Below are 10,901 nucleotides of genomic sequence, written 5' to 3' on the forward strand. Positions count from 1 at the left end.
ATAAATTCTATTTCCTCCACATTGTTCCTCATGGAAGGTATATTTTTCAATATAACTAATAAACAAGTTAAACCGCATTAGTATGCATATAAGGATTTCGTGCAATCTAAACATTCAAAACTGAAAATCAATAAATTTGACATTACCCATCTATTTATAGCATATTAGTAGGTATTGTGTAAAAATAATTAACCCGATCCGCCATCATTTAGATGTCAAATAAAGTGGTCAACCACTTATACACTTATAACTCCCTAAGGGGAGCTTAACCACTAGTTTATATTAGTTGATATAGGTCATAGCCACGAGAGTGTGAGAGCTGACAGATCGAAAAAAAAAGTTGCGAGTGAGCGGTTATGAGCAAATTAGTTTTATGTGGTATTTGGAGTTTAGGATTGACCTAGTAGATCGAGACCCAAAAAACTTCGAAAATATCTCAAATTTTGACCATAATTATATCTTCTTATCATGATGACATCCAACGGTCGATTTTGATAAAATCTATTTCCTCCACATTGTTCCTCATGGAAGGTATATTTTTCAATACAACTAATAAACAAGTTAAAACCGCATTAGTATGCATATAAGGATTTCGTTCGATCTAAACAATCGAAACTGGAAATCAAAAAATTTGACATTACCCATCTATTTATAGTGTATTAATAGGCATTGTGTAAAAAAATTAACCCTATCCGCCATCATTTAGATGTCAAATAAATCGGTCAACCGCTTATACACTTATAATTCCCTAAGAGGACCTTAACCACCAGTATATAAACTTTTTGAAATTTTTACATTAGTTGGATGTTTATCTCATTGTGATTCGGCTCCCCTTAGTGAAGTATGAGTGTTTATAGGGTTGACTACTTTCAATGATGGTCAATTTTTTTTATATAATACTTATTAGTTATTACCATGCAATAAACACGGAGAATTTAAAATTTATTGAATTTAACTTCTCTTTTTATTTGGATTGAACAAAATATGACTAAAAGTCTAAAACTTTCATCGCGATTTCGTCGGATTGCACAAAATCCTTATATGCCTACAACTTAGGGATGACAAAAATCCCCAACAGGGTGGAGCACCATTGGATCCCTATCCTCCCCCAATTAGGGGAGGGAGGGGGGATTCTAGGAATAGGATCCCCAATCTGTGAGCCTCGAAAAATTTGTCGAGCTTAAGTGAGATCGTGCGAAGATTATTTATTGATCTCAGAAATTGTACAGGCGCTCGGAAATATTTTTTGAGAACTTTCAGGCGGTGAATTCCTTGATTTAAGGGTTTAATAATAAAATACACGACGTCACGAGTCCGTCGATATTTTCGGGGAATTTTTTGGACACCCCAACTATTTATTGTGATTTTCTGAAGTTTTAGAATTTTGAGAAATTATTAAAGGAAAATAGAAAATCACGTGGTGCAATCTGGACCGTAAAATGCCACCTCTTTATCAGGACCGTTCTAAAGTAATTAAGAAGAGACTGTATTCAATTAGATCAACACTGTAGAGGGATTGAGAGAGATCCCGAGTCTCTGACCCGGTCTTGCGATCCGAATACCCGAGTATGAGGCCCGGTCTTTTCCTCGCCATCAGGCCATCTACGGGCGGCAAAACACCGATGTTAGCTTCGTTTCTTTGATACCGACTTCTTCCTGGTCTCTTTGATGGCGACAGACGGCGATGATACAAAGCATGACAGCTTAAAGCTTCCTCGGCGGTTCTCCAACTTTTTCCGGCGACTCCGGCTACGGATTGAGCTTCATGTGGTATAAAACTTAATCCTTTCGTCACGCTCTACATGCTAGTATAAATAGTTTTTGAATTCGATTGGGTTATGAAGAAATTGTGTTTTTGGGTGACGTCGGATTTCACTGTGATTCCCGTTTCCGGCAGCGGTTCCAGAGTTTTTGATTCGTCTCTGATAACTATTGTTGGGTATTGTTGCTTGCGTTCCTTCCTGCGCCAGTAGCTAATCGATTGCCACAGGTCGGAGTGTCGGACCTAGGAACCAGAGGTACTGGTGAATTCCTAATCTTCCTCAGGCCATGTCCTTCCCCTTGTAGGGAAAAGGAGATGAACAGAAGTATGGGTCTTTAGACTTCACAGGGACCTAGCAGTCTCTGCTTAAGAGAATGGGGTTGTCCATTCGTGGGTAGAAATCTTTTCACCCAACGTCAACTGGGAACAGGCTAAGCCTTTCCCATTAAGAGGAATTTATTTGTTGACATGTGAGCTGCACATGTCTGGGCCCAAACAAGACGAGCATGCGAAGACGTTCTCAACTCAACCCCACAATTCGCTTTATACCATGACCATTATTCCTAGGGCTGGCTTATTTTGCTGAACCTGCCGAAAATCGGCCGAATTGAACTGATTCAAACCAGACGATTGATAAACCGCCATTTCGGCATGGGATTACCAAACCTGATGACTCAGCACGGTACGGTTCCGGTTCAGGAGTCCGGCTTAAACTGAGCCGACCAAAATGAAGTAATTTAATTCAAAATGAATTAAATGTAGCTTCCTTATGCTGCTTGCGGGGTTCGAACCTTCCTCCTCCCTTTCACCTGCGAAGGATCAGCCTTATCCACCAGGCCGAAATGAAAACTTGTAATTTTCCAACAAAAAATATATTTATATGTGTATTACAAAACTGATAACAATTAGCAGCCTCTCCATGAAATTTGAACTTTGAAACTTTCTACCCACCCTTTATTAAATTAGTAGCTTACTTCTCTTTCTTCTTCCTTTATTTTTTTTCTTCTTCTTTCTCTTCTTCCACCTCTGTTTCGTTTCTTCTTCGACCTCAGTTCTCCTTCATGCAAAAAATAAACCTCAGTTTCTCTTTCTCTTTCTCTTTCTCCTCATACTGAAACCCTCTTCTCCTTCACTTGGCTTACAAATCTGAGGTTCAGGAACCTCAAGATCTATAGATATGAGGTTGCCTCTATATACATATTTCTTATTTCATAGCCGGATTTTAGTTCTGCAATCATTTGCCGCCTCCAAATTCCCACGATCGGAGTTTTCAATACCGACCGAAACCGACTGTTGAGCTCGGTAAACCGAGCTTGCTTTCGGTAACCGAAAAGTGCGGTACGGTTACGGTGAAGAATTTGAGCATACCGACATTTATCGGTTCGGTATCGGTATCGGCTGAAGTGAAAAAACTCGGCAACCGTACCGCGGCCAGCCCTAAATTATTTATTTATTCCCCCTCCACTCTCAACGAGCTCAACGACGTCGTTTCTCTCCCTCCTCGAAAACTCCGACCGACCTCGAAAACTCCGACAGAGAGCAAAGGTACCATCTTTTCTCAGCTCAGTTGTTTGATCCCACAACCACAACCACAACCATGGAGGTTCCTCTGTTAAGGTACCAAAGCCTAGTGTTGGACCAGATTCAATGTAGCATTAGCTTCCCTTTGTCATTCTCAGATTCCAAGTTTTCCAAGCGGAGATCTTTGTTTTCTGGCTACTCTTTTTCCCTTAATAGACCAAAATGGAGGAACCCATTTTCTCAAATTAGGTGTTGTTCTTATGTGGAGCAACAGCTGAAGCCCCGGCCCAGACCCATACCCGCCAAAATTGAGGTTGAGGAGGAACCAAAGGTCGCACCTTTGGAACCCGAAGACGCCCAGATTGCAGTGCCCAGTTCTGGGATTTGTAGTCAGATTGAGAAGTTGGTTTTGTATAAGAGGTATAGGGAAGCACTTGAAATGTTTGAGTTTTTGGAATCTAGAGGTGGGTATGAAGTGGGTGGTAGTACTTATGATGCTTTAGTGAGTGCTTGTATTAGCTTGAAATCGATTAGAGGAGTGAAGAGGGTGTTTGGTTATATGATTGGTAATGGCTTTGAGTTGGATCAGTACATGAGGAACAGGGTTTTGCTTATGCATGTGAAATGTGGGATGATGATTGATGCACGCCACCTGTTTGAGGAAATGCCTGAGAGAAATTCGGTTTCGTGGAACACCATAATTGGGGGTCTTGTGGATTGTGGAGAGTTCATGGAGGCGTTCGGGTTGTTTTTGGATATGTGGGGGGAGTTTTCTGATGGGGAGTCGAGGATATTTGCCACAATGATTCGGGCTTCGGCCGGGTTGGGACTCATTTCTGCAGGGAGACAGTTTCATTCGTGTTGTGTGAAGATGGGTGTGGCGGCTGATATTTTCGTGTCTTGTGCGTTGATTGATATGTATAGCAAGTGTGGGAGCATTGATGACGCTCACTGTGTTTTTGATGAGATGCCGAAGAAGACAACTGTAGGATGGAATACCATTATAGCGGGTTATGCACTTCATGGTTATAGTGAGGAGGCTTTGAGTATGTACTATGATATGCGTGATTCTGGTGTGCCGATGGACCATTTTACGTTTTCCATGATCATAAGAACATGTGCAAGGTTGGCGTCGTTAGAACATGCAAAGCAAGCACATGCAGGTCTAGTTCGTCATGGTTTTGGGTTGGATATAGTGGCAAACACATCGCTCGTGGACTTCTATAGCAAATGGGGGAGGATAGAAGATGCTCGTCATGTTTTTGATCAGATGCCTAACAAGAATGTCATATCTTGGAATGCCTTGATTGCTGGATATGGTAACCATGGTCGGGGTGATGAGGCTGTTGAGATGTTTGAGAAGATGCTTCAGGAAGGAATGGTACCCAACCATGTTACTTTTCTTGCTGTCTTGTCTGCTTGCAGTCGTTCAGGTTTATCAGAACTTGGATGGGAGATTTTTGAATCAATGAGCAGGGATTACAAGATTAAGCCCCGTGCTATGCATTATGCTTGTATGATTGAATTGCTAGGACAAGAGGGCAATTTAGATGAAGCGTTTGCACTGATAAGAACTGCTCCCTTAAAGCCTACAGCAAACATGTGGGCTGCTCTGCTGACAGCTTGTCGAATCCATGAGAATTTAGAGCTTGGCAAAATTGCAGCCGAAGAGCTCTATGGGATGGAGCCTGAGAAGCTAAATAATTATGTTGTGCTCCTGAATATATATAACAGTTGTGGAAAGTTGAAGGAAGCTGCTGCTGTTGTTCAGACTCTAAGAAGAAAGGGTTTGAGAATGCTTCCGGCATGCAGTTGGATTGAAATTAAGAAACAGGTACATATTTTTCATTCCGGAGATGAAAGGCATGCCCAAACAAGGGAGATTTATGAGAAAGTGGACGAATTGATGGTCAGGATTAGGAGACGTGGTTACATCCCTGACAAGAAGCATCTACTTCCTGATGTGGATGAACACGAGCGCATCTCAGCTTACCACAGTGAGAAACTGGCTATAGCTTACGGCTTGATAAGTACGTCAGATGGGACGCCACTGCAAATTGTGCAAGGCCATCGCATTTGTGGAGACTGCCATTCCGCAATCAAGTTAATAGCTAAGGTGACTGAACGGGAAATTGTAGTGAGGGACGCCAGCAGATTCCACCACTTCAAGAATGGGAGTTGTTCTTGTGGGAATTACTGGTGATGGCTAAGTTACTTTACTTGTAGCGTTATACTATTTATTGTAAACATACAATAAGGTTAATTAATAACAAGAGTTGTTTTACTGGAAATGATATGGTGCTCTAAACCTGATTTTTTTTTTTTCCAAGATTTATAGTTCCAACTTCCAAATGAGTACTGTTACCTGTTGTTCTTCCAAATTTTTTTTCCCTCTTTTCTGCTAATGCTATGATTTCCTAAAAACAACAAAGAACTGCTAGACTAAAATCACTAGATACAAGGTTCCCCGCTCAGAGAGCTTGAAAACAGGGTTGGATGGCATTATCATAATGAAATTGCAGCCGACTGTGTTATAGGAGAACTGTAGGAATTGAAGCTAGTGTGTGTTTGAAATCACTATACTATATTAATCATACTCTTTTATCAACTATCCAAGGATTCAAGACTGTCATTCTTTGTCTTGATTCTTTTTTATCCCAACTTGTGTACTTATCATTATACTCTGAATTGCAAATATAAAGTTCATAAACTTACAAGAGACTTTATATCCTTGTGAAATAAGATCACTATCAACATGATGAAAATATGATATAAATCCTTGTCTATATGCAAATTAACCTTTACTAGTATTGTAGAACCAAAAAAGGCCCAAAGGGCACCATCAAAATACATTGAAGTCCTACAATTAAAGCTGAAAGGATGAACTGCGCCTGCTGATATACATACTCTGCCTAACAAATCAAAACAACAGAGCTCCACTTTTGTGCTCTTGGAAACAAGATGTAGAGAGACATTGAACTTGGTAAAATGAAATCTTTGACTAACCTGACCACCACATTTGGGCTTAATGTGTCCACTACTTGCCTATCCAGTAGACTCCCTGTTTCCCTTACCCCCTTCATCAGCTTTTTGATCGGGATACTATTACCTAGTTCCTGAACTTCGACACATACATCTCTCATATCCAGACTATTGGATAATAGTCATCAAATGAATATTTTTCGCACCCTTTGCTCAGTAATATTTTTCGCACCCTTTGCTCAGCAACAACTAGGAAAGTGCACAAAATGCTAACAGTAAGTAGTCAGTTACATAATGGAGCACAAGTATTTCACCAAAATTCCCGACAAGAGCAAAAACCATTTTTGAAATGGTGAAACCTTTTAGTATCCCTGACAATGATTTCCCTCCCCAAACAACTTGATGCGATCTTCATAAAAGAATGACAATCCCCACAAATTCTAAGATTCTTCATGATCCTGATAGGTGCATTGGAGGGTAAGCACATCAACCCAAAAGTAAGAGCAAGTTTTTCACTATGGTGCCTCAGAAGTTCATGTTTTCTGCTCTCTTCGACATAATGAAGATCATGTTCAATCTCAGCCTTGTAACCCATCATCCTTAATTTTTCCACCAATTGGTCTAACTTAGAGTATATCTCAGCAATTCTAGGATGTTTTCTCTCTCCGACCATAAATGAGTGAACTTTGTCCTTGATTTCAATCCAACTCTTCCCTCTTTCCTTCTTCAACTCACTTTCTTTAAGAAGCTTCCTTGTTCTTGCAACCTCCTCCCACTTATTATTTGCTGCATAAATATTTGACAACAAAATGAGGTTCCCTGCATTGTTCGGTTCTATCTCAGACAAATGCTTAGCTGCTATCTCAGCTAAATGAAAATTTCCATGGATCCTACAAGAAGCTAACAGTGAACCCCACATAGAAGCAGTAGCATCAAATGGCATATTCTCAATCAAATTATGGGCTTCAAGAATCAACCCTGACCGACCAAAAATATCAACCATGCATGCATAGTGAACAAAATTTGGGGACACATTGTGTTCTGTTATCATGAAGTTGAAATATTTCCTTCCACTTTCAACCAATCCCATATGACTACAAGCAGTTAATACAGATATATACGCTACTTCACTTGGGAGCATACCTGCCTGCTGCATTTTCTCAAATAAGATCATCACCTCTAGGGAGCAAGCATGTCTAGAAAACCCAGAAATCATGGCATTCCACAAAATAGTGTTCCTGTCCTCCATACCTTGAAACACGGTGTATGCTTCTCCAATGCTACCACATTTTGAATACATGTCTATCAGAGAGGAAACGATATAGATATTTAAACCAAATCCAGTTTTAAACAACAAGGCATGCACCTGCTTCCCTTCTATCAAAGCTGCCAGACCTGCACAAGCACAAATAGCAGAAGAGATTGTAAACTGGTTATGTTCTAGTCCTATCATTTGAGCTCTGTGGAGCAACACCAAAGCCTCCTCATAGAGCCCATTTTGCGCATACCCAGCAACCATTGAACTCCACGTGACATCACTCCTCTCTGGCATAGACTCAAAAACAAAACTTGCGTCCTTTATCAATCCAGCCTTTGAATAAACGTCAAGCAATGCAGTCCCCACATAGACATTCAAAACCATTGCTACCTTAATAGCAAAAGCATGAAGCTGTTTACACTCAGACACAGCACATTTCGCAGCACAAGCGAAAAGAACACTTGAAACAGTGAATTCACTAAATTGGTTTTCTTCTCTTTGCATACGTACGAAAACACTAAGAGCTTCTTGTTCCTCCCCATTCCGGGCAAGTGACCCAATCATAGTATTCCATGAAACTAAGCTCCTTTCAGGCATTTCATCAAATACTTTTCTAGCGGAATTATGTAAGCCACATTTTGAATACATGTTAATAAGCATGTTAGACGTTAAAGTGTCCGATTGTAATCCAACACAAATACTCTGTGCATGGCAGGCCTTTCCTTCCATAGGTGCACCTGTTCTTGCACTGCTTTGCAAGATTTGATGCAAAAGCGATATATGAGTGGCACTTGTGCCCAACCAAACAAGGCATTGGTCTCTGGGTCTATCAGCTTTAGCATTGCCAATGGCTGAGAATTTTCTACAATATATCTGAGCTGTGCTACTGTTAAACAATCCTTCCTTGTATCTCCTTAAGGTTCTCATACCATTGCTTGCAGCATGGTGAATCTTTTCCTGCAAATTCAATGTTCAAAAGTCAACAACATAACATGAAGAAGTAATGGAAATCTAGTCATAAAAAAATAATAAAAAAAGAAAAGAAAAGAAAAGAACCACAGATAAACTCAAGGAAGTGGGAGCAAAAACCTTTGTCTATATTCCACAGAAGAAGTGAAATATATCCATGCATTTGTAAAGAATCGAGTTGTACACAAATGGTCAAAGTCAAATCATATCCTTTTCTATATCATTAATTCCTACATATGATAAAAGCTAAGAAATTTAAACATGTTGAGGGAAGGGGAGGAGGGTCAAACTGTTTCTGCAATGTAGGTAAAGAAGTATTTATATGGGATTCAGACTTTCTCAGGGCAGTGCAGGGTGGGACAACATATTAGTTTCTACATGTCCATTTCTTTTGGTGAAATGTGTAGTCTTGCTCTTATCATCATCTATTTTCTATATCACTGCACAGACATATATTCGTTTCTCATCTTTCTGCAGTCACTAAAGAGGGAGGAGCATGTAACCAAAAGAAAAGGGGGAGAAGCAACCCGAAAGTTACAGAATTTTTTGAAAAGTGACCCGATTTTGAAAACAAACACAATCATTCTGTAGTCTCTTTCCATGATTTAATACTAGCTTTTCATCCAAAACTTAATTAGTCGAGTTATCAAATTTCCACTATCAGGTATTTTGTTTTGACATTACTGAAAAGTTAGTGAGGAAGTCTAATACAAGTAGATGTGCTGTAAGTATGGGCAATATAATCCCCAAATACAGAGAATGACAAGCCCCGAAATGAAAGCACCCACATTCAAACTCAAATAAGGATTTGCCGACTCTTATGGCACCCCCAACACAATATAAACATAAACAATTTTTCACCCTGCACTCTTGCTTTGATTTAAGCTGAGAGTATAATGTACATCATCAAACACAACATTTGGTAAATAACAGCATTGATATTGTCGAAACTCGAAAGTGGGTTGTCCCTGATAGCTTCAAGGACCAATAAATGACTGGTATACACAACTAAATATCAGCAAGATTGCAGCTTTTCATAATCAAAAATTCTACTTTGCTAGAAAAATTAGAGTTCTGGGCAGGCAGTCATGATTTACACTTTGTTTCATTTGTTTTTCTGTCTGGAATTAATAGAGAACATAAATCTAAACACCACAGTGAAGTCTGAAATGAACCCAACAAAATACCAAATCACCCAAACCAGATTAAAATCAGAAACCCCGAAATGCAGAACTGACCTTGTGGAATTTATATGGCAGCACAGACCCATTTGGAAGCTTTGTAATCCCAAGTTCACAAGGAAATTTAGGCGCGGGTTCAAGTAAAAGAGTTTGGAACAAATTTGGAATGGGTTGCTGGGCATATATGGAGAAAATGGCCTGCAATCTGGGTTTTGTTTACGGATCAAAGCGGTTCATAAACGGGTCGGTTATAACCGGTTGGCAAAATATGCTGGACCACCCCTACCAATTTTTACTCAAAAGAGTTCTGTTGATCTGTGGCTCATTAGATTTGTGTTAAAAGAAAAAGAAAAAAAAAATAGAGTTGAGCTGAAACTTAATACTAAAGGGGATCTCCAACAATGGGACCAAAAGCCAATTTGACTTTCCCAAACCAAATTCACCATCTCCAACCCAAGGCGAGATGTAGTCATTTTGACTCATGAGCCAAAACTCGAGTCAAAATGACGAAACTTTGTACAACGAAAGCCATTTTGGCTTCGTTGCAAAATGAGGTGGCCACAACGTCATGTGATAAATTGCAGACGCTCAGCTTAACGCGCAAGAGGTAGAAGACATAAGCCACTCGCGCAAAACGACAAAAAAATGGAGGAAGCGTGCTAACGCGCTGATGTAGTGGCTGACACATGGGGCCCGCGTGCGCAGAACAACATCTAAGCTTCCAACAGTCGTAAGATCAATGGCCCATATTCAATCTTCATTAATTTTATTTAGAATGAAACGCCCGGATTAATTCGTTCTAAAAATAAAAAAGAAAATATATATTTACTAAATTTCTAATTTGACAGTCAAAAAAATGTCATGGATCAAAATCAATGGTTAATACTTAATAATGAAGTAATTGTGTTTTAAACCAAAAAAAATTGAAAAAATAAAAGAAAATTTTCTAAAAAATCAGAAAAATATTTTTTGCCCGTTGGAACAGTAATTTTAACAAATTCTATAAGTACCAAAACTCTTCTTCATAATTTTTCAGTCCAAAACATCTCCAAACTTCATCATTTTTCACCATTGTTCTTCATCTAGCTAGCTTTCAATTTTTTTAGAAGATGCCCAACCCTAGACAAAGAGTGTTGGAAACCCGCCGAAGATGTTTACGGTGCTAGTCAAGAGAAGAAAAAATTGTGGGAGCGTATACATGAAGTGTACGAGACTTGCAAGTTGACCG

General features: G+C 39.6%; 2 protein-coding genes across 3 annotated transcripts; one reads left to right on the top strand and one right to left on the bottom strand.

Moving 5' to 3' along the window:
• The first annotated feature begins 2,718 nt into the window (after positions 1 to 2,718).
• Positions 2,719 to 5,574, top strand: LOC133738105 (pentatricopeptide repeat-containing protein At5g50390, chloroplastic-like). Its single transcript, XM_062165551.1, has one exon. It carries the CDS (start codon positions 3,360 to 3,362, stop codon positions 5,484 to 5,486), a length of 2,127 nt encoding a protein of 708 aa, XP_062021535.1. The 5' UTR covers positions 2,719 to 3,359; the 3' UTR covers positions 5,487 to 5,574.
• A 448-nt stretch (positions 5,575 to 6,022) lies between these two features.
• LOC133740744 (pentatricopeptide repeat-containing protein At5g04780, mitochondrial-like) lies at positions 6,023 to 10,008 on the bottom strand. Of its 2 annotated transcripts, XM_062168687.1 has the most exons (3): positions 9,731 to 10,008; positions 7,409 to 8,480; positions 6,023 to 7,051 (listed from the first exon to the last, which is right to left on the bottom strand). In XM_062168687.1, exons 2-3 carry the CDS (start codon positions 8,448 to 8,450, stop codon positions 6,576 to 6,578), a joined length of 1,518 nt encoding a protein of 505 aa, XP_062024671.1. In that variant the 5' UTR covers positions 8,451 to 8,480; positions 9,731 to 10,008; the 3' UTR covers positions 6,023 to 6,575. The 2 variants fall into 2 exon arrangements, with proteins under 2 accessions (XP_062024671.1, XP_062024670.1); XM_062168686.1 differs by having other exon boundaries at positions 6,023 to 8,480; positions 9,731 to 10,004.
• Positions 10,009 to 10,901: the final 893 nt, after the last annotated feature.

Source organism: Rosa rugosa, chromosome 3 (genome assembly GCF_958449725.1).
Source record: "Rosa rugosa chromosome 3, drRosRugo1.1, whole genome shotgun sequence".
Lineage (NCBI taxonomy): Eukaryota > Viridiplantae > Streptophyta > Magnoliopsida > Rosales > Rosaceae > Rosa > Rosa rugosa.

Coding starts and splice junctions, on each gene's coding strand:
- LOC133740744 (XM_062168686.1), bottom strand. CDS start 8,450: ATGAGAACCTTAAGGAGATACAAGGAAGGATTGTTTAACAGTAGCACA.
- LOC133738105 (XM_062165551.1), top strand. CDS start 3,360: ATGGAGGTTCCTCTGTTAAGGTACCAAAGCCTAGTGTTGGACCAGATT.